The sequence below is a fragment of the Pocillopora verrucosa genome, chromosome 14 (genome assembly GCF_036669915.1).
Source record: "Pocillopora verrucosa isolate sample1 chromosome 14, ASM3666991v2, whole genome shotgun sequence".
Lineage (NCBI taxonomy): Eukaryota > Metazoa > Cnidaria > Anthozoa > Scleractinia > Pocilloporidae > Pocillopora > Pocillopora verrucosa.
Genome location: NC_089325.1, coordinates 9571748 through 9594088, shown reverse-complemented (window position 1 = coordinate 9594088; position 22341 = coordinate 9571748). Strand labels below are relative to the sequence as shown.

The 22341-nt window shown below is 37.5% G+C and overlaps 6 protein-coding genes across 7 annotated transcripts; 2 read left to right on the top strand and 4 right to left on the bottom strand.

The window, feature by feature from the left end:
- LOC131797017 (vacuolar ATPase assembly integral membrane protein vma21-like) lies at window positions 1-1802 on the bottom strand. The gene is made up of 3 exons (XM_066161945.1): window positions 1619-1802; window positions 1004-1107; window positions 1-277 (listed from the first exon to the last, which is right to left on the bottom strand). The coding sequence occupies exons 1-3, from the start codon at window positions 1651-1653 to the stop codon at window positions 144-146; spliced, it is 273 nt and encodes a 90-aa protein (XP_066018042.1). The 5' UTR covers window positions 1654-1802; the 3' UTR covers window positions 1-143.
- A 25-nt stretch (window positions 1803-1827) lies between these two features.
- LOC131797018 (mitochondrial disaggregase-like) lies at window positions 1828-8572 on the top strand. Its single transcript, XM_059114636.2, has 17 exons — window positions 1828-2090; window positions 2519-2576; window positions 3077-3163; window positions 3567-3670; window positions 3922-4050; window positions 4477-4574; window positions 4751-4865; window positions 4962-5039; window positions 5291-5346; window positions 5423-5467; window positions 5918-6025; window positions 6106-6159; window positions 6303-6450; window positions 6744-6814; window positions 7014-7133; window positions 7235-7339; window positions 7774-8572. Exons 1-17 carry the CDS (start codon window positions 1865-1867, stop codon window positions 7996-7998), a joined length of 1827 nt encoding a protein of 608 aa, XP_058970619.2. The 5' UTR covers window positions 1828-1864; the 3' UTR covers window positions 7999-8572.
- A 5-nt stretch (window positions 8573-8577) lies between these two features.
- On the bottom strand, window positions 8578-12917 carry LOC131797012 (glutamate dehydrogenase). The gene is made up of 2 exons (XM_059114628.2): window positions 12478-12917; window positions 8578-10581 (listed from the first exon to the last, which is right to left on the bottom strand). Exons 1-2 carry the CDS (start codon window positions 12610-12612, stop codon window positions 9223-9225), a joined length of 1494 nt encoding a protein of 497 aa, XP_058970611.2. The 5' UTR covers window positions 12613-12917; the 3' UTR covers window positions 8578-9222.
- Window positions 12918-13023: 106 nt separating this feature from the next.
- On the bottom strand, window positions 13024-15800 carry LOC131797016 (uncharacterized). The gene is made up of 5 exons (XM_059114634.2): window positions 15707-15800; window positions 15599-15638; window positions 15437-15488; window positions 14740-14804; window positions 13024-14232 (listed from the first exon to the last, which is right to left on the bottom strand). The coding sequence occupies exons 1-5, from the start codon at window positions 15764-15766 to the stop codon at window positions 14084-14086; spliced, it is 366 nt and encodes a 121-aa protein (XP_058970617.1). The 5' UTR covers window positions 15767-15800; the 3' UTR covers window positions 13024-14083.
- Window positions 15722-19185, top strand: LOC131797014 (small ribosomal subunit protein uS3). 2 transcript variants are annotated; one of them, XM_059114629.2, is made up of 6 exons: window positions 15722-15878; window positions 16352-16576; window positions 17301-17395; window positions 17903-18090; window positions 18507-18700; window positions 19095-19185. In XM_059114629.2, the coding sequence occupies exons 1-5, from the start codon at window positions 15747-15749 to the stop codon at window positions 18689-18691; spliced, it is 825 nt and encodes a 274-aa protein (XP_058970612.2). In that variant the 5' UTR covers window positions 15722-15746; the 3' UTR covers window positions 18692-18700; window positions 19095-19185. The 2 variants fall into 2 exon arrangements, with proteins under 2 accessions (XP_058970612.2, XP_058970613.2); XM_059114630.2 differs by having other exon boundaries at window positions 19031-19185.
- Window positions 19175-22290, bottom strand: LOC131797015 (peptide-N(4)-(N-acetyl-beta-glucosaminyl)asparagine amidase). The gene is made up of 9 exons (XM_059114632.2): window positions 22245-22290; window positions 22000-22124; window positions 21541-21667; window positions 21351-21424; window positions 21166-21214; window positions 20555-20650; window positions 20393-20440; window positions 20238-20309; window positions 19175-19584 (listed from the first exon to the last, which is right to left on the bottom strand). The coding sequence occupies exons 1-9, from the start codon at window positions 22257-22259 to the stop codon at window positions 19573-19575; spliced, it is 618 nt and encodes a 205-aa protein (XP_058970615.2). The 5' UTR covers window positions 22260-22290; the 3' UTR covers window positions 19175-19572.
- Between the last annotated feature and the right edge of the window lie 51 nt (window positions 22291-22341).

Sequence of the window (22341 nt, the reverse complement as noted above, 5' to 3'; positions counted from 1 at the left end):
TAACAGGTATGCTCGCTTTAATTTAAACCCGGTTTCCTTTTCTTGCTTTGCCTTGGACTTCAGACATTTTCCCATCTATCTGGTGAGGTACACATTTTGTGTTCATTGTTGTTGAGTGGCAAACACATCATTCTCATCTTTTTCTAATCTTGTTTTATTGGTGCTGGTTCTTTTTCTTCTTGTATAGCCACCCAGATGTAAAAACCAACAATAATATGAATAACTATCACAGTTACTCCTGCTGCACCCATTGCACCATTTGGATAACCCAGTATATCTGAAAAATACAGGAGAGTAGGAGTGATATCACTAAAGTAGCTTTCTACCTTGAGTTAAAATAACATGTAGTGTAATGGTTACAACAAGTGTAACCTATTCTACTATGCAGGTTCTACAAAACTGGATGAGAAAGACTATCAGCCTGGAGAAAGAGTTAAAATTTCTCTTACTATATTTTTTTTAAGCTAAAATAATGGACTTTATTTTTCTGTTTATTTTTAACCCTCTACACCCTAACATCAGTATGTATATTCTCCATACTGTTCTCTATACATCCCCTAAGGTGCTGACAGGGAGGATTTGTTTAACATTCAAGAGCTTCCTTAGTTGGTGATCATTTCCTCTATTCTCAAGACCTGCATGAGTGATTCAGGTGTGATATTAGATGGTCATCACTCTTAGGGGTGTAAGGATTAATTATCATTGAGAGGATATCAATACTGACACCCAAGGCAGAGCTTGGTGATATTTCTGTATGCTTCAACACCACATGACAATACTTTACAATAACAATGCACTATTGGGCTGACAATTGGTGATAATAAAGAAAAATATCAAATAGGAGATAATTGTTTAGTGGAAAAACAAATTCCTAGGACAAAAACTGCAAGAAATATGTAGGGAAAAATGTGAAATTTGGGAAAATTACTATTTAAACATTGGGAGTGGAAGGGGAAATTAAGGAAAACTTCTGTAGCTTTTGTACCAAAAATAATATGGTTACCTTCAAAGAAGATTTTCTTGGAAAGGAAAAAGCAGGAGATTGGTAACAAAATCATGGCTAAGGTAAACTTCAAAAGAGTTATTAGAACTGACTTCTCACGAGGCCTGTAAATCAATCAATCAATCAATCAATCAGTCAGTAAGCCACTCAATCAATCATTTGGTCTATTTGTAAGTTAGTCTGTTGGCCAATTCTTGCTTGGTCCATTGATGTCCAATCATCAATCAATCAGTCAGTCACCTAATCAGCAAGTCAGTAAGTCAATCAATCACTGAATCAGTCAATCATTCAATTAATCAATCAGTCATTCATTCATAGCACCTTACAATCAGTCAGACACCTAGGAAATCAAAGAAACAATCAATCAACTGATCAGAAAATAAGTCAGTCAAACAATAACGAATTACGTCAATCAGCCTGACAGTTATTATTGGTGAGTCACAAAAACTCTTTAAAAGCCCCGTTCCACCATCCAAAAATTATGACTCACGAATCTCATTTCTAAGGCAAAGGAAAAATCACTTTTTGTAGAGGTACAGTCATTCATACGTATTTATCTGATACAACAACAAAGCTCTCTTGCACTTTGACAATTACAAGACTGATGAAACTCACCCTAAAGGTTGTCCTTGACTATCAGATACATTCATTGTTTTTAAGAATCTCGTATAAATTTATCGATAAGTTACTAAATTTGTACAGCGGTCACGAAATACCAAACTCCTTAAAAGAACCCTCGATCTATGTAAGCTACCGCTTCCTGTCCGCCATCTTCGTTTTCAGCTGATAATAGATGAGGTGCACTGGGACTAGTTAAGCTCATGCCCTCACGGTTCCGGCAGGATTACGTCAGACAACAACATGGCGGCAACAATTCGTCTTCTCCGAGGAAAATTGTCGCGTTCATCTGTGATAGATTTTCTTAAAAGCCATACCTTCACGACAGTGATCTTAAGGTTAAGCTCAGGAAATCTATCGAGATGGTGGAGGCTCTTTCTTCCTTCCAAAAAGAGCTTACAATGGAGAGTTGTAGCGGGATCAACCGCTGGTATGCTCTGTGGAGGAATTACTCTTTGTATGAGCTCAGGTACGATTGAGATCAACGCGATTTTGTTCTGCCTGATTCAAACTAAATTCCATAAGTATGGGAACCTTTATCCTAAGATTTTTACGTGATGGAGTATGTTATTATTATAAGCCGTACCAAGACGAAATATTATTAGTGATTGATGTTATGGATATTATCAAGATGTTATAATTCCTGCAAAAAATCTAATATATTTCATTTTCGGTTGATTGCCACTTTTTACTGATTTAGTATTCGATGTTGATATCTTTTTTTATTTATCGATTGCTCAATTGAGTTCAGATGCTTGTTGATAATTTGATAGTTCTTTGTGCACGAATTAAATGTGTTGTGTCTTAAGCATGTGACACCTCCTGGTTAGCAATTATTCTTCTAAAAGTCAATTATAGTATATAATTTTTCTTAAAAAAATGAATTTGCTTCTCCAGGTGTTTCTGAGAGAATGTGCAGATTAGCCAAACATAACGACACCAATGAACTCCAAAGGTAGGTGGCCTTAATGGAATTTCTTGTGCTTGGTTGTTTGTTTATGATGTTTTATAAAATAAAAGAGATACTACGAGCGGCCTGATTGGTCAAAAATCCACAAAAAATTGAAGTTTATTTTAGAAATGCAATAGATTGCACTTTCTATTGGTTTACTGGTGTAATAACCCACCTAGAATGATGAGAGAACACTTGAAAAGTGCATGGGTTATTACACTGGTAAATTGATAGAAAGCACAGTCTATTGCATGAGCTGTGTTTTTAATGATTTCTTGTTTAAATTTCTGTAGCTATGTTGATTCTAGTTTCTTTTGTCTTAATTCATTACCTAAAACAAAGGTATATAATATTATGTATCAAACTTGTTTGAAAAATTTTAAACCACAGAAAAAAACTGAACTGCAACATATACATGACATAATCCAGGGTGAATCAAAAGTCATAGACAATTTATTTGTTGTTTTTTCCTTGACTTGTTTCCATCCACTTCCTGTCATCAGACTGATCAATCAAGGTCAGAATGTAAATCAAAAGCATCAGCTGGGATGGACTCCACTTCATACTGCAGCTTTTAATGGTAGTGAGAGGTAACTGTTTGTTGCATGAATTCTTTTATTTTTTTATTTGTCTCCCACTCTCCCAACCTTACTCTCTTCTATTCTCTTTTATCTTCTGTTATTCCTTTTCTCAATGGTAAATTCTTTTGACTTGTGTACTGTAGTTACCATACTCTGTGCAATTAAAATACTTCATTCAAAGAACTCTCTTGGTGACATGCTGCAAACTTGGAATCTACATAATTTTAGTTTATACAGTTTTGTGTATGTCTTTTGTGTTTATTAGTTTATATACTAGCTAATTTTCTTTTCATTTTTGTATATCACTCTTGTACTTGTATATTTAGGAATCGGATTTTTAAAATCTTGAGTTTTCGATGGTAAAATGTCTTTTCTTCACAACAAATTTTGCTGTATTTCCCTGCTTTTAAAGGTCTTTGGCACTTCTACTAAAGGCGGGAGCTGATGTCAATGCAAGAGATGAATTCAGCACAGCTTTCCGAACTGCTCAAAAGAAGCACATGAGATCTTTTGATGGTAAGAGAACGCAAGTTACTCCTAAGAATTTTTTAAGGGTTTCCTTGAGATTTTGTGAGTACCTATCTGTAAATGCTACTGAGTGGAGAGAAGTATTTATGGTAAGTTTGTTACTGAAGATTGCAACACAGTGAGCCTGCCATGGCTTGTACCCAAAACTCTTAATCTGAAGCTCAGTGTGCTAGCTACTGGACCTTTCCTTTCTTTCACAATGTGCCCATAATTTATTTTTTTAAGTATTAATGTTTTAGTGATATTGATGCGAGATGATGACTTCAGTGACAGACTCCATCGCAGTGCTAACTTCAGTGGCTTCACTCCACTCCATTATGCAGCTCTTGGTGATAGCCTTGAATGTGTTCAACTCCTTGTGAATGCTGGTAACTTTTTTGAGTTGTTTTTAATAAAGATTACTTTTATTAATGCACAGGACCAATCTATTTTAGCCTTTGACCCCTAATGTTGTATAGTGTGATATTTCTCCTTACAATATCACCCCTGAATCACATAGTAAGGTTACAAGAATAAAGGAAGAAGTCCTTGATTGTTAAACAAATTCTCCTTGTCAACATCCTTGGAATTGTAAAGAGAACAGTATGGAGAATATGCATACTGATGTTAGGGTATAAAGGTTTAAGTTTTTCACTCTAAGGATGTTGTATTACTTGAACACATTCTCCCTGCTGCTGTCTAAGTTGTGTATAGTTAGTGCTGTGTTTTATCAAAAGAGGTCTTTTCACTATTTATGATAACATTTTGCTTTTCTTCTTGCTTGTTTGTTTGTTTGTTTTTTTTATTGCCAATAGGAGCCGATCCAACTCTTAAGGATAACTCAGGCTACCAAGCAGTAGAATATGCTGGGAATGTAAAGATTAAAGAATTCTTGATGAAAAAAATGGATGTGGTAATAGATGTTACTGTCTGTTTGAAGCTATCCTTCAAATTTTTGTGAGCTGTGCTTGTATTGCATATTTTTTAAAATTGTATTGTCAATATTAAAGATGGCAAAATTTCAATAAAAAAAAAAAACAGTTAGTGCAGCTGTGTTTTGTGATTGAAATGACACAACTTGTTTTTCAGTATGTGAAAGAGAAAGAGAGGAAAGAGATTGAGGAAAGACGGCGCTATCCTTTGGAGATGAGATTGAAAGAGAATATTGTTGGACAAGAAGGAGCCATTCTCACAGTTGCTGCAAGTATGATTTTCTATGTGACAAAATCAGTTTTGGAAGACTATGGTTTGGCAAATTTGGGAATAATATTCTTCTGAATCTGTTTTCATTTGTTTGCAGCAATTCGTAGAAGAGAAAATGGTTGGTATGATGAGGAACATCCCCTTGTGTTTCTCTTTCTTGGATCTTCAGGAATTGGTAAATATGCTTTCTTAGAACAAAGATTCAGTTTATACATTTGAGTTTACTCATATAAAACATGGGCAATCTGATATTGCATTATTAATGACTGGGACTCTACTCAGATTTGTTTGTAACAGATTTCTGGAGCTCTGCATTTGAAAAAGTTACATTATTAGTGCAGTATGATCCTGCATTCAAGTTTCTAAATGTTAGGGAAAGACTTCTATTCATGTTTCATTATTCTCTCTGATTGTTCCTCCCTGTAGGAAAAACAGAGCTTGCCAAACAAGTGGCTAGGTATCTTCATAAAGACAACAAGAAGGTAGTGCAGGTTTTTTTAAAACTGTATTTTGTTATTACTTTGTTTAAGTCTTTAAAAGTCACTTTCTCTCTCCCAGGGTTTTATAAGACTGGACATGTCTGAATACCAAGAAAAGCATGAGGTAAGAGTTGATTTAAATGAAAAAATCAAAGAACATTTTACTATCTTTGAAAAAGAAAACTTTCCTCTGACAAAGACAACTAAGGTATAAGGTTTATACGGGCAGCTAAGAGAGGGGGGGGGGGGGAGAGATGGGGGGCAGAATTCTCTTCCTTAAAAAGTTCAAGATTCCCCAGAGTTGTGGTAAGACGTAGAAATCGGGCCCATTCCGTCGAAAAATTTGGCTGGTACCGACGCCTCTACCTTATTTTACATAGTAGTTTTCAATTGAGAGTGGAATTGCTTTTGTTTGGTTTTGTTTTGCTTTGCTCTGTGATTGGTCCAGAAAAGTCACACAACCCACCCACTCAACCAATTAGATTCAAAACTAAAACCAACCGCGTCTTCGTCACTCACATTTTCCCGCGCTGGGAAACTGTCCAAACTGGGACTTAAACATCTTTCTTTCAAGGTTGCGAAAATGATCGGTGCACCACCAGGCTACATTGGACATGATCAAGGTGGACAATTGACAAAGAAACTCAAGGAGTGTCCAAATGCTGTAGTGTTATTTGACGAGGTGAGAAATTTAAGTGATCCTCAAATTTTTTAGAGGTTTCTTTTTCTCTGGGCTCATCTCATTTTTTAATGTCTTTTTAGGTGGATAAGGCCCACCCGGACGTTTTAACAGTCATGCTCCAATTGTTTGACGAGGTAGCGTCTATACTTAAATTTGAGTAAAAAGTTGTTGTTGTTGTTTATTTTTTTAATTTGAGTCATTATAGGTTTTACAATTTTTCATTTTGTTATTTCATTGTAATTGAGTTTTGATGAAAAAACCTCTGTTTTTGATTCAGGGTCGTTTGACGGACGGACAAGGGAAGACGATTGTATGTAAAGACGCAATTTTTGTGATGACTTCAAACCTTGCAAGTGATGAAATAGCAAATCACGCATTGGAGCTGAGAAAAGAAGCAAAACTAGCTGCTGAGCAAAGACAAGAAGGTACGTTTTGTTGTGGAGGCTTAAATTTTGTTAATGTTGGACGACGAAATGCGGGATAAATTTGGACAGACGCGCAACATTTCTAACCACAAATTTGCACCTCGTTCAAGTTACTCGTGAAATAATTGCCAGTCTGGCTGGAATACAAAGGGAGAAGGGAAGGGAATGAGGAAAAAGTTTACACAAACACGCGAAAACAAAGTTGGTCTTAGGAAGAAAAGTTTTTTTCTTTTTTTCCAATGTGTATGCGTTCTCGTGTTGCATGGGCAGGAGTTCACTGTTTTTCTTTTCAGGTGATGAAGTCAGCGAAAAGGTTACTATATCAAGAAATTTTAAAGAAAGAGTGGTCCAGCCTATTCTGAAGGTAAACATTCCTTTAGCGATAACTTGCAACAAACGTGGCAAACATTTCCTTAGCGATAAATTGCAACAAACCTGGGTTTATGAAATTGAGAAAAATGAGTGATGTCTTGAGAATTCGTGAGTATTCTTTTTTGTTAAAGCTTAAGGGTAGTTATCATAACATGTTCTCGAGAGCTTTTTGTTTCTCTTCGTATTGACAGCTTCACTTCAGACGAGACGAGTTCCTGGGTCGTATCAACGAGATGGTTTACTTCCTGCCATTTTCACGCCCAGAGCTTTTAAGCTTAGTGACGAAAGAGCTGGATTTCTGGTCAAAAATGGTCGGTAATGTGCTTTCCTGTGACCTTTTGTAAATGATCTCGAGGAGTTGTTAGAGAAGCAATCTAAGTCCCTGCTGAATTTCTTCTTTGTTTGCATACAGGCGTTGAATCGACACGATATCCACATGACTTGGGATAAAGAAGTCTTGGATGTACTGGCTGATGGCTACGACGTACATTACGGAGCGAGATCGATAAAACACGAAGTATGATCGATTCTATGTTCACGACTTTACCATGTGGTGTAATTTTGCCTTCCCCCCCCCCATTCCACTAAAATACTCACACCTCTCGTTTCCGACGGCTTTTTGTCAGTTTTTTTCTCTTCTCTTCGCCGTTTCATTATTTTAATACAATTTAACGCCAAACATATGAGAAATTGATAATAACGTAAAATTTTTTCTTATAACAAGTAATGGAAATGGAGGGTAAATGATCGACATTGAAAATAGAATGTTTTACCGATAGATAGTGGCTGTAGGCAAGTGCAGAAGGAGTCTTTCTTTGTAGTGTAGTAACATATTCGAGGTTGGAGGACCCTCGCCTAAATATTTGCCATCTGAAAAAAATACCGAAACAAACGAGAACTGAAGCAGGTCTTTGAATTATTCTCTTACGAAAATTATTGGTTGTGATACAGGTTGAAAGAAGAGTTGTCAATCAACTTGCTGCTGCGCATGAGCGAGAGCTGATAAGTCCCGGATGCTCCCTGCACTTAACAGTGAGCTACCCCAAAGATAAAAATGGACGGAACTCAGAGAAAGTAGCACCTACCATCAAACTGCAACTCATTAAGGAAGGAAAAAAGAAAGTCGACATTGATGTTGGAAACTATTTTGTTCCTGACGATAAACTGTTCTTTTGAAGAAAAGAAAGCAAGCGACGAACGAACCGGAAACGGAAATGAATTTGAATGGGTAGTCAGCAGTGAGGATTCAAGACCAAGTGAAGATCTTTTTACCATTCAAGTCTTACGGTCATGGATCAGTCGTTGTTCAAAGGCTCACGCGCTGACACAAACAGAATAAGTTGTTCTCGCACACCAAAAACAAGATTTTATTAGAACGTTCATGGAGAGCATGTTGGCTGAATTGTAGTTCAGAGCCTCTCGATGGTTATTGTGTGATCGAAGGAAGACTGACCTGTGTAGATACTGTTCTGGTGAAGCCTATTTTAGAAATGTAAATATTGGTAAAGAAATACAACAGGGCCAGGATTGGAACGAACTCAAAGGGCGCAAAAAATAAAAAAAAGCAACTGTTCCATGGAAAAAAAAACTCTTAGTACTGGATGGCTTCCAGGTGCATCCAAAATTTCAAATAATGGAGAAAATATAGAAACCAACAATTTAATAAGTAGTTGCATTCATCGTTGTAGTGTATTCCGGTGATCTAGGTCTCTCTACCCCTCCCCTCTCCTCCCTCCCCACTCCCCTCCCCATACATACTAAATTCCAGTCATCATCATTGCCAATTGCGGTTGCCTTTGTATGGGGTTTTTACAAGGGTCTTGCTATGGTTTTTTTTATATCAAAGCTAAAACTATTCCTGAAACTTATTTAACTCATTGTAACTTAGCAAACACAAAGTGAATATAACCAAAAACATTTTGTGCTGGAAACATTCCAAACTGAGGATACAATTCGAATCAAAGAGGAACCATCACAGCTGTACCTCGTGTCTTTATCCTCCTCCTGAATCATTTCATATTATGATATATTCTTTTCCGTGTTCCCACTGTACTAGCAAAATCCTCTATAACGTATTAACTCAATATGTCTTTTAAAAAACGCTGAAACTGAGAGGAAACCAACAATAAAAACGAAGTAAAACGTCAGCCTAACTAATATCAGTTATTTTAAACCAGCGCCGCGAAAAAGAATTGGTTTTGCAACCAAAGCAAAGTTTATGACTTGTGTTGCTTTAAGCGAACTGAAACATTAATTCCAGAAATCCGAAATTTCGAGTATAATAAGCGGGTTCGACATGTCATGTGCAATACCTGATATTATAGAAGAAATTCTTAGTTCTACTATAAGAAGAAATTCTCACACTTAAATCTAAGCGAGTCAATACTTTAAAATAATTCACTAAACAATTCCTTGTTCAAGCATTGATTGAGCAACCTTGATGAAGCCTCCGATATTTGCTCCCTTGACGTAATCGATGTAGCTTCCATCTTTGGACGTGCCATACTGGACACAAGTTTTGTGTATACTTTCCATGATGTCATGGAGGCGCTCATCCACGCCCTCTCGCGTCCAGGCGCTGCGCAGACTGTTCTGAGACATCTCAAGCCCCGATACAGCCACGCCTCCAGCATTGGACGCTTTTCCTGGTCCGAAGAGGATTTTGTTTTTGTGGAATTCATCAATCGCTTCAGGTTCGGATGGCATGTTAGCGCCTTCCGCTACAGCATGACAGCCATTGTTGATCAGCATCTCCGCATCTTCTTTGCTAATTTCGTTCTGCGTCGCACAAGGTAAAGCTACGTCGCACTTCACGAACCACGGTCGTTTTCCTTCGAAGAATTCTGCGTCAGGGTACTGCTCCACGTACTCGCTAATTCTACCGCGTTTGACATTTTTGAGCCATTTAACGTACTCTATCTTTTCCTGGTTTAAACCACCGTGGTCGTACATGGTGCCTTGAGAGTCCGACAGGGTAACAACCTTACCACCCAACTGCACCACTTTCTCTGAGGCAAACTGTGCCACGTTGCCTGATCCTGACACTGTGACAATTTTTCCTCTGAAGGTCTCACCCCGTGTGTTAAGCATCTCCGCGGTGAAGTACACAAGACCGTAGCCGGTAGCTTCAGGTCGGAGCAGACTTCCACCGAAGCTGAAAGACTTTCCCGTCAAAACCCCGGTGAACTCGTTGCGTATTTTCTTGTACTGGCCAAACAGGTAACCAATTTCTCTTGCTCCCACGCCAATGTCCCCAGCCGGGACATCAGTATTTGGGCCGATGTGCCTTTGTAGCTCCGACATGAAAGACTGGCAGAAACTCATCACTTCATTGTCGGTTTTACCCTTGGGGTCAAAATCAGATCCCCCTTTTCCACCTCCCAGGGGTAAGGTTGTAAGGCTATTCTTGAACACTTGCTCAAAGCCAAGAAACTTAAGAATTCCCAAGTTGACACTGGGATGAAAACGCAGGCCACCTTTGAAGGGGCCAATGGCTGAATTGAACTCTACACGAAAGCCCCTGTTGACGTGGACCTCTCCGCTGTCATCTCTCCATGGGACCCGAAAGATAACGACCCTTTCTGGCTCCACAATTCGCTCCAATATGTTACTGTCAAGATAAACTGGGTGTAGGTGAAGATAATCCCAAAGAGAGCCTATCACTTCATGTACGGCTTGATGAAATTCGTGCTCCCCAGGGTTTCTCTTAACAACATGGTTCATAAAGTCATCAACACATTTGAACTTCATGTTTCCATCCTACAAAAAGGAAAGAAAGAATTTTGTTGTGCCAAAAGACAAGACTTGGTTATAAAGTTCTTCGTTACTGATGTGTGTTCGATTCTTCAGAGGTTAATTCCAAGGATGTCAACACTATCTCACCGCAGTCCAAAATTGCGCACGGTAAGAGCGGTTCGAATAGTTTGTCATCAAAATATTTCATATCTACCGTTGTACAAGGATTTCCGAGGTCTGCAGTAAATTGTCTGAAACTTGACTTCAGGAGGTCACGGTGAATTTTTGAAAAAACTCTTATAAAAAATATTCCCCCTATAGAATAACACATTCAAAGCAATCTCTTCCTGGTCGGGGCGTGATTTGGCAGTGGTTATTAATGACGTCAACAAATAGGTATTCTTAAGCGCGCTAGTTGGCTCGCATGATCGCAACGACTCAAGCAGGTGATTTGGAATAATGAATGACAAGTATAAGTGATTTGTTAATCTTTACCTTGACTAGCTAACAGTTCACTTATATTGTGCTCTTGTTTTCTTTCGCTTATACTAGAGTAAGGTCGTTCTCCTGAATGTGAGAAATGCATGACAGTTCCTGCGATTTTTTACGCAACATGCTGCGTCAGTCACCTAAGCCAGACGGTCACGCAAACCAAAAAATCACGCAATTATGGCAGAAATGAGCTTAATCATGAAATAATTTCAATAAGTTCGTCACCCTGCGATTGGTCATTCTGAGAAAGGATTCACTTTCGCTTTTTTGGTGTAGCTTCCGGGAAAAGGGATAATAAATACACTGGTATTACATTAATGTTCGAATTGTCGGTTTTGCGATCGTTCTTCAAGCTCGAAAATCACAGGATTCTTGCCTTTCATGGCACAAAACCGGCCATTACACGACTTTACGTCTAAAACAAAATACTTCTGTTAGATCAATTTATCACAATTATGTTAATACGTTGTGTCCAAAACAGGGAGCTGTTTTGGCCAACAGATGGCCCGAAACGAAATCTTTAATCATTTCCAGTCGACGTTGTTTTTAAGTCGTCTTTAAAATTTCACCTAACGAGATTCAAATGAAACGTATTCCTACGTGCCACGAGAGAAGACTCGAAGCGTTCAACCCGATCAAAATAATTCAATTGTCACGCAAACCTGCTGTAGCTCCGGCGAAAGGAAATGGTTTACGTGGGCTTTCGATTTCCAAACTTGCATGCGATCGAAGTTAAATTTTGCTCGTTATTTACCTCGGCGGAGGACGGAAAATAAGTCAGCAGCTTTAACAGCTAGAGCCTTCAAATCTCTTGAATGGTATGTTTGTTTTTCGTCTTTTCAATTACCGTTTCCTTCCAGGTTTACATTGGATTTCTCGTACTTTACTCCGGAACAACTTCTCTAACGATTTCCTCGCACTTTGAAGCAAATTGAAACGAAAGAACTACTCTTTTTTGCAGCCGCAAAAACGCTCATGATTGTGAAAATCGATAGCTGTAGACCAATCCAAGGCAGTTGTGTCTGTTTTTATGAACTCCACAATCATTGTCGGATCTTTCGTATAAATTTGCTCGATGTTACAAAGTGGATGGCTGTAGAGGTTCCTCCTGACATACTTGAGGCCTTACAATTAGCGATGCTTTAAACTTTTGGGCTCCCTACCCAGCAATGTCAACAGTTTTGATGATCCTGAGGACAATGATAATACGTCAACAACACTGGTCGACTGGTTCCAGAATCTTTTACTAACACATTAGCACTCTAGGAGTTTGCATTTGTTCTCCTCCGATTTTTTAAAACACATAAAATCTCTCACTATTTAGCATAAAAAAGTGTCTCAATTAAAGCAGAAAAAGTCCGCTGAAATTCCTAACAAACCATTGAAAAAGCTTTCATACAAACAAACTACGACGTAAACAATACCCACCGACATCTCGCCATTTTCTACAGAAGCCGTGGGATTGGGATAAATTCCTGACGCACATCGGACAGCCACTCGCCCAAGCAGCAGAGATAAGCCTCTCTGGGCAGAAAATCCCCTGGCAACAGATCGTAGAAACATGCCTGGTAGACTTAACTTCGAAAACAATTCGTTACCGATTCAGCTTCGATTATGCAGTATATTTCACGTCCCGGCTTGCTCTTGTCGTTTTGTCGAATTCTGATCAATATGGGGGAGTGTTATGGGTGTGGGCTGATCGAGTAATATGATTGGCTAAACGGAAGCGAGAATTACAAGGGGCGCAGTTCTACACGAGCGACTGCAAAACAAACACGGAACTGCCAGTCGTTGGTAAAAAGTTTGAATAACGTCCAATACACGAGGACAATCACTTTTCCATACAAGGTTAACTGAACCATTCAAATGTACCCAGAGGCAGTTTGTACCATCAGTTGGTAACAACACCTCTTCGTCTTCCTGATTAATTGATTGTGGCTCATACCATTGAACCCACAACCAAAACCCTTACAATCACAAAGAAAGTGTTGTATTTATTTTCAGTTTAACAAGGGTTACACAAAACCAGCGATTTCCATGGACACATTATCCCATGTCATGTGTTGGTGAGACTCCATGCTCATTCATAAATTCCCTATAAACCACACAACTACCAGTTTTTCTTTGTTTTGTATTAATAAAACAACCCACACAAAATTTCTTTAGGTAGATACAGTTTCAGTCAATTGGTGTCCTAGAAACAACCAAAACTTTCTTGCAAGAAAAATTAAAAACATGTAACTTTGTGTTATTATACACTATTGAGGTACGAGAAGTTCAGTTTCCCTGAAATGAAAAGCACTCATGCCAGTTACTCTAGTATTACTGATCATCAACATTCCAATAGACTGGCAAAGGAAGAAAAGGGAAAAAAGCTTTCAACAAAAAGGCTTGAGGGTATAAAAACACAACACAGCACACCTGTATGTAACAGAAATTTACCAGCACAAGTCTCAATGCAAGACTACAAATTCTCTCCTAATCAGGTGATTCAAGATTTCATCTGTCAACAATTGCTGAAATGACAAGATATAAAAAAGACAAAACAAAAATAACTGTATGAATGTTATGAAGAAGCTTATTGCTCTTCAGGAAAGAACATCTGAAGCCTGTGGAGTTCAATCTCTTGAGCTAGTTCTGGTTTCATGTAAATTCCATTAAATTAGCAAGATGACATGTTTTATTATTGCTTATCAGGGCAGAGTTTTGAAAATATTACTAAACATGCAACAGCTTTTTTTATATCAGCAAGCTTAAACTGTCTAAACATACATTGGAAATTTAGAAACTCCTTTCTCATACTTTTGTCAAAGGCTAAAAAAAGTGTTTGATTAAATGAGATTAAAAAGAAAGCTGAGGCTCTCAGGATAGGCAAAGGAATTGTGCAGGGTCTTCCTTATGAACCTAAACTTTAAAACAGTGCTTGACAAAGCTTCCCATCACATTTCACTGTCACTTTATCCTTTGTTAATAACCATGATTAATCTATCTGTGTTGCGCCTTTTCTACTGAACTTGTCATTTCATCATCGTCATCAGCTACACCAGCCACAATTGATCCTTCTATGTTTCCCCTTCTTTACCGAACTCGTCATTTCGTCATCATCATCAGCTACGCCAGCATCAACTCCAGCAGCTTCAATTAGACTGTTAGCCATCATCTCTGGTATCCTGGCAAAATCAGCTGGTAATCAAATAACACTATCAGTCTTTGATATTTACTTTCATTCTTCCAATTGAAAGTGTAGTTGAACTATATATCGCAATATGGGAATGTTACGGTTTGTGCTCTGTAGAGCTACAGGAGCAGCAGCAGCAGCAGTGACAGTAGTTCTGTAGTAGTGTAGTAACAGCAGTAAACGTAGTAGCACTGGCAGAGATTGCATTAATGGTGATCTCCCCTAATTGCATGACAGGTAGGCTGAATTTTCAAACCAGTAGTGCAATATTTTTTTCTCTTGAAATTCCAAGAATTCCAAGCAATTTAAGCTGGTAATAAGAGGTAATACAAGCAGTAAATTTGACCAGTTACAACATGAAAAGGAGAACACTACATCAATTATGGTAAAACTTATTGAAGTAACACTTATTCTGGCCTTCACATACTAATTACTGAAAATGTGTCAGTATTATAGGAAAAATAACTAATAACAAATCAGATCTTGAGAGAAAACAGATTACACTTTCTTACCTGCTACTGTTGTCGCATAAATACTCCTGGTGAAACGCTTGCCAAACTTGCCTTGTGCAGCTAAGCTATTAAACAAAAGAAAAAGAAACTTACTTAGACAGTTGTGAATACTTGTTTTCAGTCGCAGAACACCAGTGTCATTTATGGTAAGAGCAGGAAAAACTAGGAGGAGTTAGGTAAGATTTCCACACAGCCCTATACTTTGTATAGGTAATAACATGGTTTGGATTTGATTTAGATTCTCCAAACTATTTCATGAGGAAAAGTATGGCTTCTGGAAGGGAGGATTACAATACTGATCAGATCACAGGAGTTGGTGGGTCAATTTGCTGCAGTTTAAGTAGAATTACATGTGCAGAATGAAGGAATTTGCATGTTTTTTGTAGAGAACTGGGAATGTTTTCAATTGGTGGTTCCTCAACCGAAACAAATCACCCCTGAAAATGAATGAAGTGATCAAGTTTCTAAAGACACTGTGGTGCTGCGTTGGTGGGCGAGTAAAACAAGATAATTAGATTTCATCAAATGAGTTGATAAAGTAAATTAGCCACTATCAATAGTTTCTAACATGATACTCGAAACGTCAGCTTAGAACCCCTGAAAATGGTGTTGGTGACAACTAGCTGTAGTTATATTATAGTTCCAGTCCCTCAAAGGCAACCTTCATAGACATAAAAAAGTCAAAATTTTTACTTACCACTGACCACCCGTGGACGATCTACCTAATAATCCAATCTGTACATTAATCCCTGTAAAGATGGGCAAATCAAAGATCATCGTAAATTTTAGACCGGAGTAAAGATTCCAAACTTACACACTATATGTATACACGTGCGGTAAGGCTTATGTAATGTTTTACCTTCTTTACAGCTTCCTTGCTGAAGTCTTGAGGCATGGCGCTGCAGGAAGAAGGCCTAAATTAATGAGAGCTGATATATAAACTCACTGATATAAAGTTTGCTCTTACCACTAGGCGCGCTGAGGAAGAGAGCTTGGAAATCGAGCGAATGCACCGGCTCGTCAACATGGCGGTATTGATTTTTGCGCGTGCGCCAGTGTCTCAAAGCTCCCAATGGTACATGGGATTGTTCTCTTTCGCGGCAGTCATCATGGCGGCTCAAGTCAGCAAGAAAAAGAAGGTCTGAAAACCCACAAGATCTTTGTTGTAACGATTTGAATTATAATTTTCACATCACTGTAGTGAAATATAATTGTTTGAATCGCTATTCGACACCTTAGTTCGATATGATGTTCGAATTACGGCCAAGATTGAAGTGGATTTATTTTTGTCGTAGTATCTTAATCTCAAATGACTGAGTACTGATAGCTAGCAATTTTCTGAAATCCAGGGAAATAGTGCTGTTCTGAACCTAAATTTTGCCCACTCGAGTGAAGCAATCAGTGTTATGCCAGATTGTAAATCTAGGATTTCGAAGAAATCATTGATTGAGGAAAGTTTTGGAAAGGAATGAAGCTAAGTTATTTATATATTTTCCCTGAGATCCTTTACTGAAAGTTTGGCTTTTTCCCTTACTTATGAAACGGAACAGTGGGTATATAAATTTTGTCAATATGTGCTTAAGTTGTTTTTCTAACTTTTTGATTGATTTAGTTCGTTGCTGATGGCGTTTTCAAAGCCGAGTTAAACGAGTTTTTAACTCGTGAATTAGCAGAAGATGGGTACAGTGGTGTAGAAGTGCGTGTTACTCCGATCCGAACTGAGATCATTATTTTGGCCACCAGGACTCAGAATGTCCTGGGAGAGAAGGGACGACGAATCCGTGAACTTACCTCTGTGGTACAGAAGAGATTTGGATTCCCTGAGGGAACTGTAGAGGTACTTGTAGAAATCTTGGAATCAAATTCTTAGGTCAAACAGTGTCATAAAGGAATGCCTGGAGGAATCATGTACTTTGATTTTGCATTTTATAAGTACATTTAAACTAATATTCATTTTATTAGTATGTAATATAACAGTGGATAGCATTGGAGGCACACTCTGATTGGATTCACCTCCAAGCAACTTGTGTGGGACTTCCACCTGACAAAATTGTTATCATCGCAGAAATAAATGAGCTAAAATCCTCATTTTGTGCCATATTATCTCACTGTTTTAATATTTACTAAAACAAATATTCACTTTCATGTCAGTGAATAGTGGTGGATATTTACCGGGCTGCTTTGTGGCTCAGTAAATATCCATCACTAGCTGCCTCCACTTGGTTAATAGTTGTTTAAAAAAAAAAAAACAGTGTTAAAGATGACTCTAACTTTGATAAAAAGGATACTTTGGTTCATACAGTCATGGTGAAGATTTGCAAACAAATGGCCTAATCAAGATATAGTAAATCATTCCAGTTAAGGTCATCTTGTTAGGTCTAAGGACATGACAAAGCTCTTGGGGTTCTAAAAACAATTTTTTTTCATAGTCAAATATTTAGTCTACTTGTTCCATTTTAGGGGAATTTTTTTTGTCTGGTTTGCAAAAGAACTGGCATAGTTTTTGTAGAACATCAAGATTGTTAACAGAAAATGTACTGATAATTAATTCTTCCCTCCAGTTGTATGCAGAAAAGGTGGCCACAAGAGGTTTGTGTGCTATTGCCCAGTGTGAGTCCCTTAGGTATAAACTGATTGGTGGACTGGCAGTGCGCAGGTAAGAATTCACGACATTTAATACTATATAAAAGGACACATGGGGACTATTGTAAATATCTTCATATTTGATGGAATGAACTGGTTACAAACTTGATTACATGTACATAAACGGGATTTTAGTCTATTGCCAACATTTTTTTTTGAAGTGTCATTTTGAAAATGACTGTAGAAGAGTTTCTTTCTGGCTCTAAAAGTGTTATCTTGACTTTTTTTCATGAAGGGATAATGTGGCTATTGAAGCTGGATAAGGGAATTTAAATTTTGTATTTGAATTGATCTCTGCATGGGAACATCTGATTCATCAACTTGCTTTTTTAATTCAATAGGAGGGTTGTAGCTGAGATATTAAGCTGCTAACTGAAATTTCTAGCAAGGCAGCTCAAAGAAGTTTGATATTGAACAATTTCAGCGATAGAATTTTGCTGGCTGCCTGCCTGCAATTAGTGACAACCCTGTTATAACACTGTTATCATTCAAATAAAGTCTCTTGTGTCATTGTGAACAGGGCTTGTTATGGTGTGCTTCGATTCATCATGGAGAGTGGAGCCAAAGGCTGTGAAGTTGTGGTGTCTGGGAAGCTCCGTGGTCAGCGTGCCAAGTCTATGAAATTTGTTGATGGTTTGATGATTCACAGTGGAGACCCGACCAATCACTATGTTGATATGGCTATTAGACATGTCTACCTCAGGCAGGGTATGTTTGTCTTGCTAGTTCACTTTCCACTTGTGTAGGCTTGCCAAACAAATACTTAACTGATGCTCAGTCCACAAGAATACAGTAAGAGAGGCAATTTTTTTTTTGGAGATTGAGAACAACTAAGTAACTAAGTAACTGTTCTCTTTAAGATAGGTTATCTAGAAACACTTGTAACATTTAAGTTGAAACACTAAACACATGCATCTTGAGTTGGCAGTATATTGAAATGGTACTCGGCAAGAATCTAGAGTTGCTGCCTTGACACCCAAGAAAGTTAGCTGTAACCATATGATAACAAGTTTCGAAATGAATTCATTTTGTCAGAGCCTCTTGTAAGATGATTCATAACAAATTTTTATTTTAGAACACTATAAAACTCTTACTGTTGTTAACAAAGACATTGTTGCCTTTAGGTGTGCTTGGAATTAAAGTGAAGATCATGTTGCCATGGGACCCCACTGGCAAAACTGGACCCAAAAAACCACTCCCAGATCATGTCAGCATTGTGGAGCCCAAAGAGGAGGTTGTTCCAGCCACACCTATCTCTGAACACAAAGGGGGCAAACCTGAACAGCCAGCACCAACTCCTGGATTGTAGAGTTACCAGGTATTTGTATAATATTTACTGTGATTTAGTCAAATAATTAAGGATGCCTTGTGGTGGATGGGACCTAAGCTATATCAGTTTTCAGAATTTTGACATTTGGCAAGAAAGTTTTTTTTTTTTTTTCTCTGGCAGTTCTCAGAGAAATGTACAAATGACATGGCCATTATCGTCAAAGAACATGATTTTCCAGGAATAGAACCTTATATCACTCTTTTATAAGAAGGGGCATTTTAAAATGTCTTTAGGGAGACTATCCAGAAATTAATATGTACCTTCATACTTAGATCCTGAATTCTTTTGTTTTTGTTTTTTATTTCTTTTTAATTTTAGGTCATCTACCAGTAAGGTTTTTAGACCTGGAACCAAACATCCACTTTTTTGTTTTATTTTTCAGTTCTGAAAGCTTCAACCAGCTGTTTGCCATCTTGCTGTGTAAAAAATAATTCCAAGTATTGAAAATAAACAACTAGTAAACAAAGCAAAAACAGTTTGGTTTATTCTGTCACAGAGCTTAAGAGTAAGAATTCCAGTTTTTGTGTAATTAATCTCCCATTTCATTATTAGGTGCAAACAAGCAGGGTGTCTATAACAGGTGTTATTCACATCACATTTACAGTCAACATTACATTTCCAAACCAGTGAGTCCATTTCCTATAGTCTAAGAGAGCAAATGAAAATGGAAGTCCTATGTAAAAACAATCCATTACAACTTAATTGAAATAAATTTTAAATTCTGGATTCCCCAGCTTCATCAAACATCTCTGAAGCTTTATTAAGCTTTTCCAGAGATGTTGTCATATGCTGTGGTCAGCAGTAGCAGCCTTAAATAGTTATTTGAATTCCTGGAACTTGGATCAAGAGAAAACTTATCCTCATCCTCCACCCTGAAAATACAAGAGACATCTGAATATTACAATTATTTTTCATGACCTTCTCTGTAGTTAAACTACCTGATGGTGTCAAGCAGTTTTGCAAACTGACAAATTGACAATGGTTTGATATGGTCTGTACTCTAAACGACAACAATATTTGTAATCACAGTGGTCAAAATGATGTGGTCTCTTGAAGTGCAGCTGAGTAAGTCTGTACCAAATTTTGATTCCTGTGTAAGGGTAGAGACCATGCTAAAACACTTTCACTTTGTTTTTTACCATAATATCAAATAAAACCAGTCTTTCAGCATGCTACAATTCCGTGACATGTTGACCGTGCAGTGTTATCTATACTCTTATCTACAACTGCAAATTGGCCAATCAGATTGAGACACCTACCAATTGAAGGAAAAAATGATTTACTACATCCAACTACTTAAGAATTATAATCTTATGTTAACTAACTCCATCTTGTTATTCTAAAGACCATGCACATTTCATTTTGTGTGCACCCAGCTTGGCTTTTGCAGCTCCACTCAGACTAAGTATAGTCCACGTACAGTGTAATAATTGATAACATGAAAATGATACTTATAGAGTAAATCATTTACTTTTTTACTGTAATTCTAGAAGACATGGAAGTTTGTCTAATGGATATCACATACCTTGTTTAGATCCACACCAATGTCCCCAAATTTGGTTATTTTTCCACCAAATTTTTCCGGTTTTCTTGCTCTCTATGAGAGGATACAATCAATAGAGATCTACAAGGTTTATTCAAAGCAGAAGTTGAAGACACTCTAACCACTTTGGTACTTACTGACTCTCTCATTTCCCTGTCTTTTATGTTCTTTCTGTCAGCCTGGATCTGTGTGCAAGTTAGACATGAACATAGCAAAGTTATATACCCTGTGATGGACCCAGTTCTAGCTCCAACAATGAGAGAACTTACTCCTTGATATAAATGAGAATTTTTTCCTACCTGTGCTTTGATTCTTGCTTTTTCCTGATCCTCAAACTTTTTCTTTTCCAAAACTTTCCTTCTTTCCTCTTGTAATTGTCTTTCTCTCTCTGTAAGCTGTTTTTGTTAAATGAAAATTAACCTCACAAGCTTTAAGGGTTGGTATTACATATTTGTGATTATGAACAAAACAATATTACTGCATTTTCTTGATGGCACTAATACCATAAGGTTTCTACGAATACTTGCCATGAGAGCCATGCCATTTAGAATGAAGTCAGCCCTTTGTTGGAGTGATTGACAAAGGGCTAATGCTTGAAACGTCAGCTTTGAAACTTTTCATGGTGGCCAATTTATGTTATCAACTAAGTTGATAAAACTAAATTACCCAGTTATACTCTCCCACCAATGCAGCACCACAGTTTCTTTCAAAACTTACCCACTTGATAACTGAAAAATAGCTTGGGCCATTGAAACTTTGCTACAGAATTCTGCTTAAAGTGAGCAGAGAGTTCTCCAAAACTCTGGTCTCTCAGCATTAATATCATAAAATTTAATACACTTGAGCATTGTTCTAAAAGAAGATCAAATTGAAACAATCTGGCAAAATTAAAAAAAGGTTGATGACTTACAGGTTCAGAATTAGAGGCTACTCCTGAACTCGATCTTGAAGGAATGTTGCTGAAAAAGGAAAGTAAAGTTTCTGTGGATAAAGGTGCAATCTCATGGGAGAAAAATTTAATTCTTTACATCATGGTAGGACAGTAAGCGTTTGTATAAGTCAGGTAACAACAAACCAACACACAAAGAAGCTTACTTCAATTTCTTCATTAATATTTGTTTAACAAGTTGAACATCCTCGTCTGATGGAAGAACAATATGGTCATCATCCTAAAGACAAATTCAGACAATTTTGCTTTTAACAAAAATTCAAATTAGCCTTATTTTAGTTTTTTTAAATTTAACTTCGTGGTATTGATTTAATTCTCACATAAACTACACAGTACCTCCTGCCACCCCCAACTGAAAAGAAACTCCTGAGCTTCTGCTAGCTGCCACACTCTTACAGAAAATGACTTGTTTTGTTTTTTAACCTTTCGATATTTTTCATCTGTTGGAGATCTAACTATGTTACTGTGGAAAAAAAGACGCAACCATGTAATATCATGTCAGATGATAGGTAAAAACTAAATAAATCAATTAACAAATGAAATAACACTCAAATCTTTGACAGAGGAAGTCGCTGTTGACATTTAAGTTGCAACCTCCCATTATGGTCCAGAAAGTCTTCCTTCAAAACAGTCCTCCTTATTTTTACTTTCCTAAAATTTTAAAGCACGTACTCATTATCAGCATAGCTTTAACTACAAGCTATCAAACAAAGTGGTGGAAAACGAGTTTAACATCAAGCTTGTGAGAGTATGAACCGTATAAATCCTCGAAATATTAAATAGTTGTAGCTTTACTTTGCTAGTGTTAATAGTGTTTCTATCGCTTTTCGAGCAGTTTCACGATCATGTTCTTTACAAAGCGATTCCAGTGATGAAATCAAGGATTGTTCTCTTTCTCCTTCTCCAAGCTTACTTCCGCCCTGTGAAATAAAATGAAAACAGCATTCGACTAGGTTGATATCAAAGGCAAAAAATTACAGACCACAAGTTTACGAGTATAAAATTAACGTAACAAAATCTAAATCGAAACCAAGACGTACAGAGTTGGAAGCCATGTTACTTTGTGGTGAATCAGCATTTGTCAAAAAGTTCAGTTATTATTACATGACATATATATTTTGCAGTACAAGCCGCTGC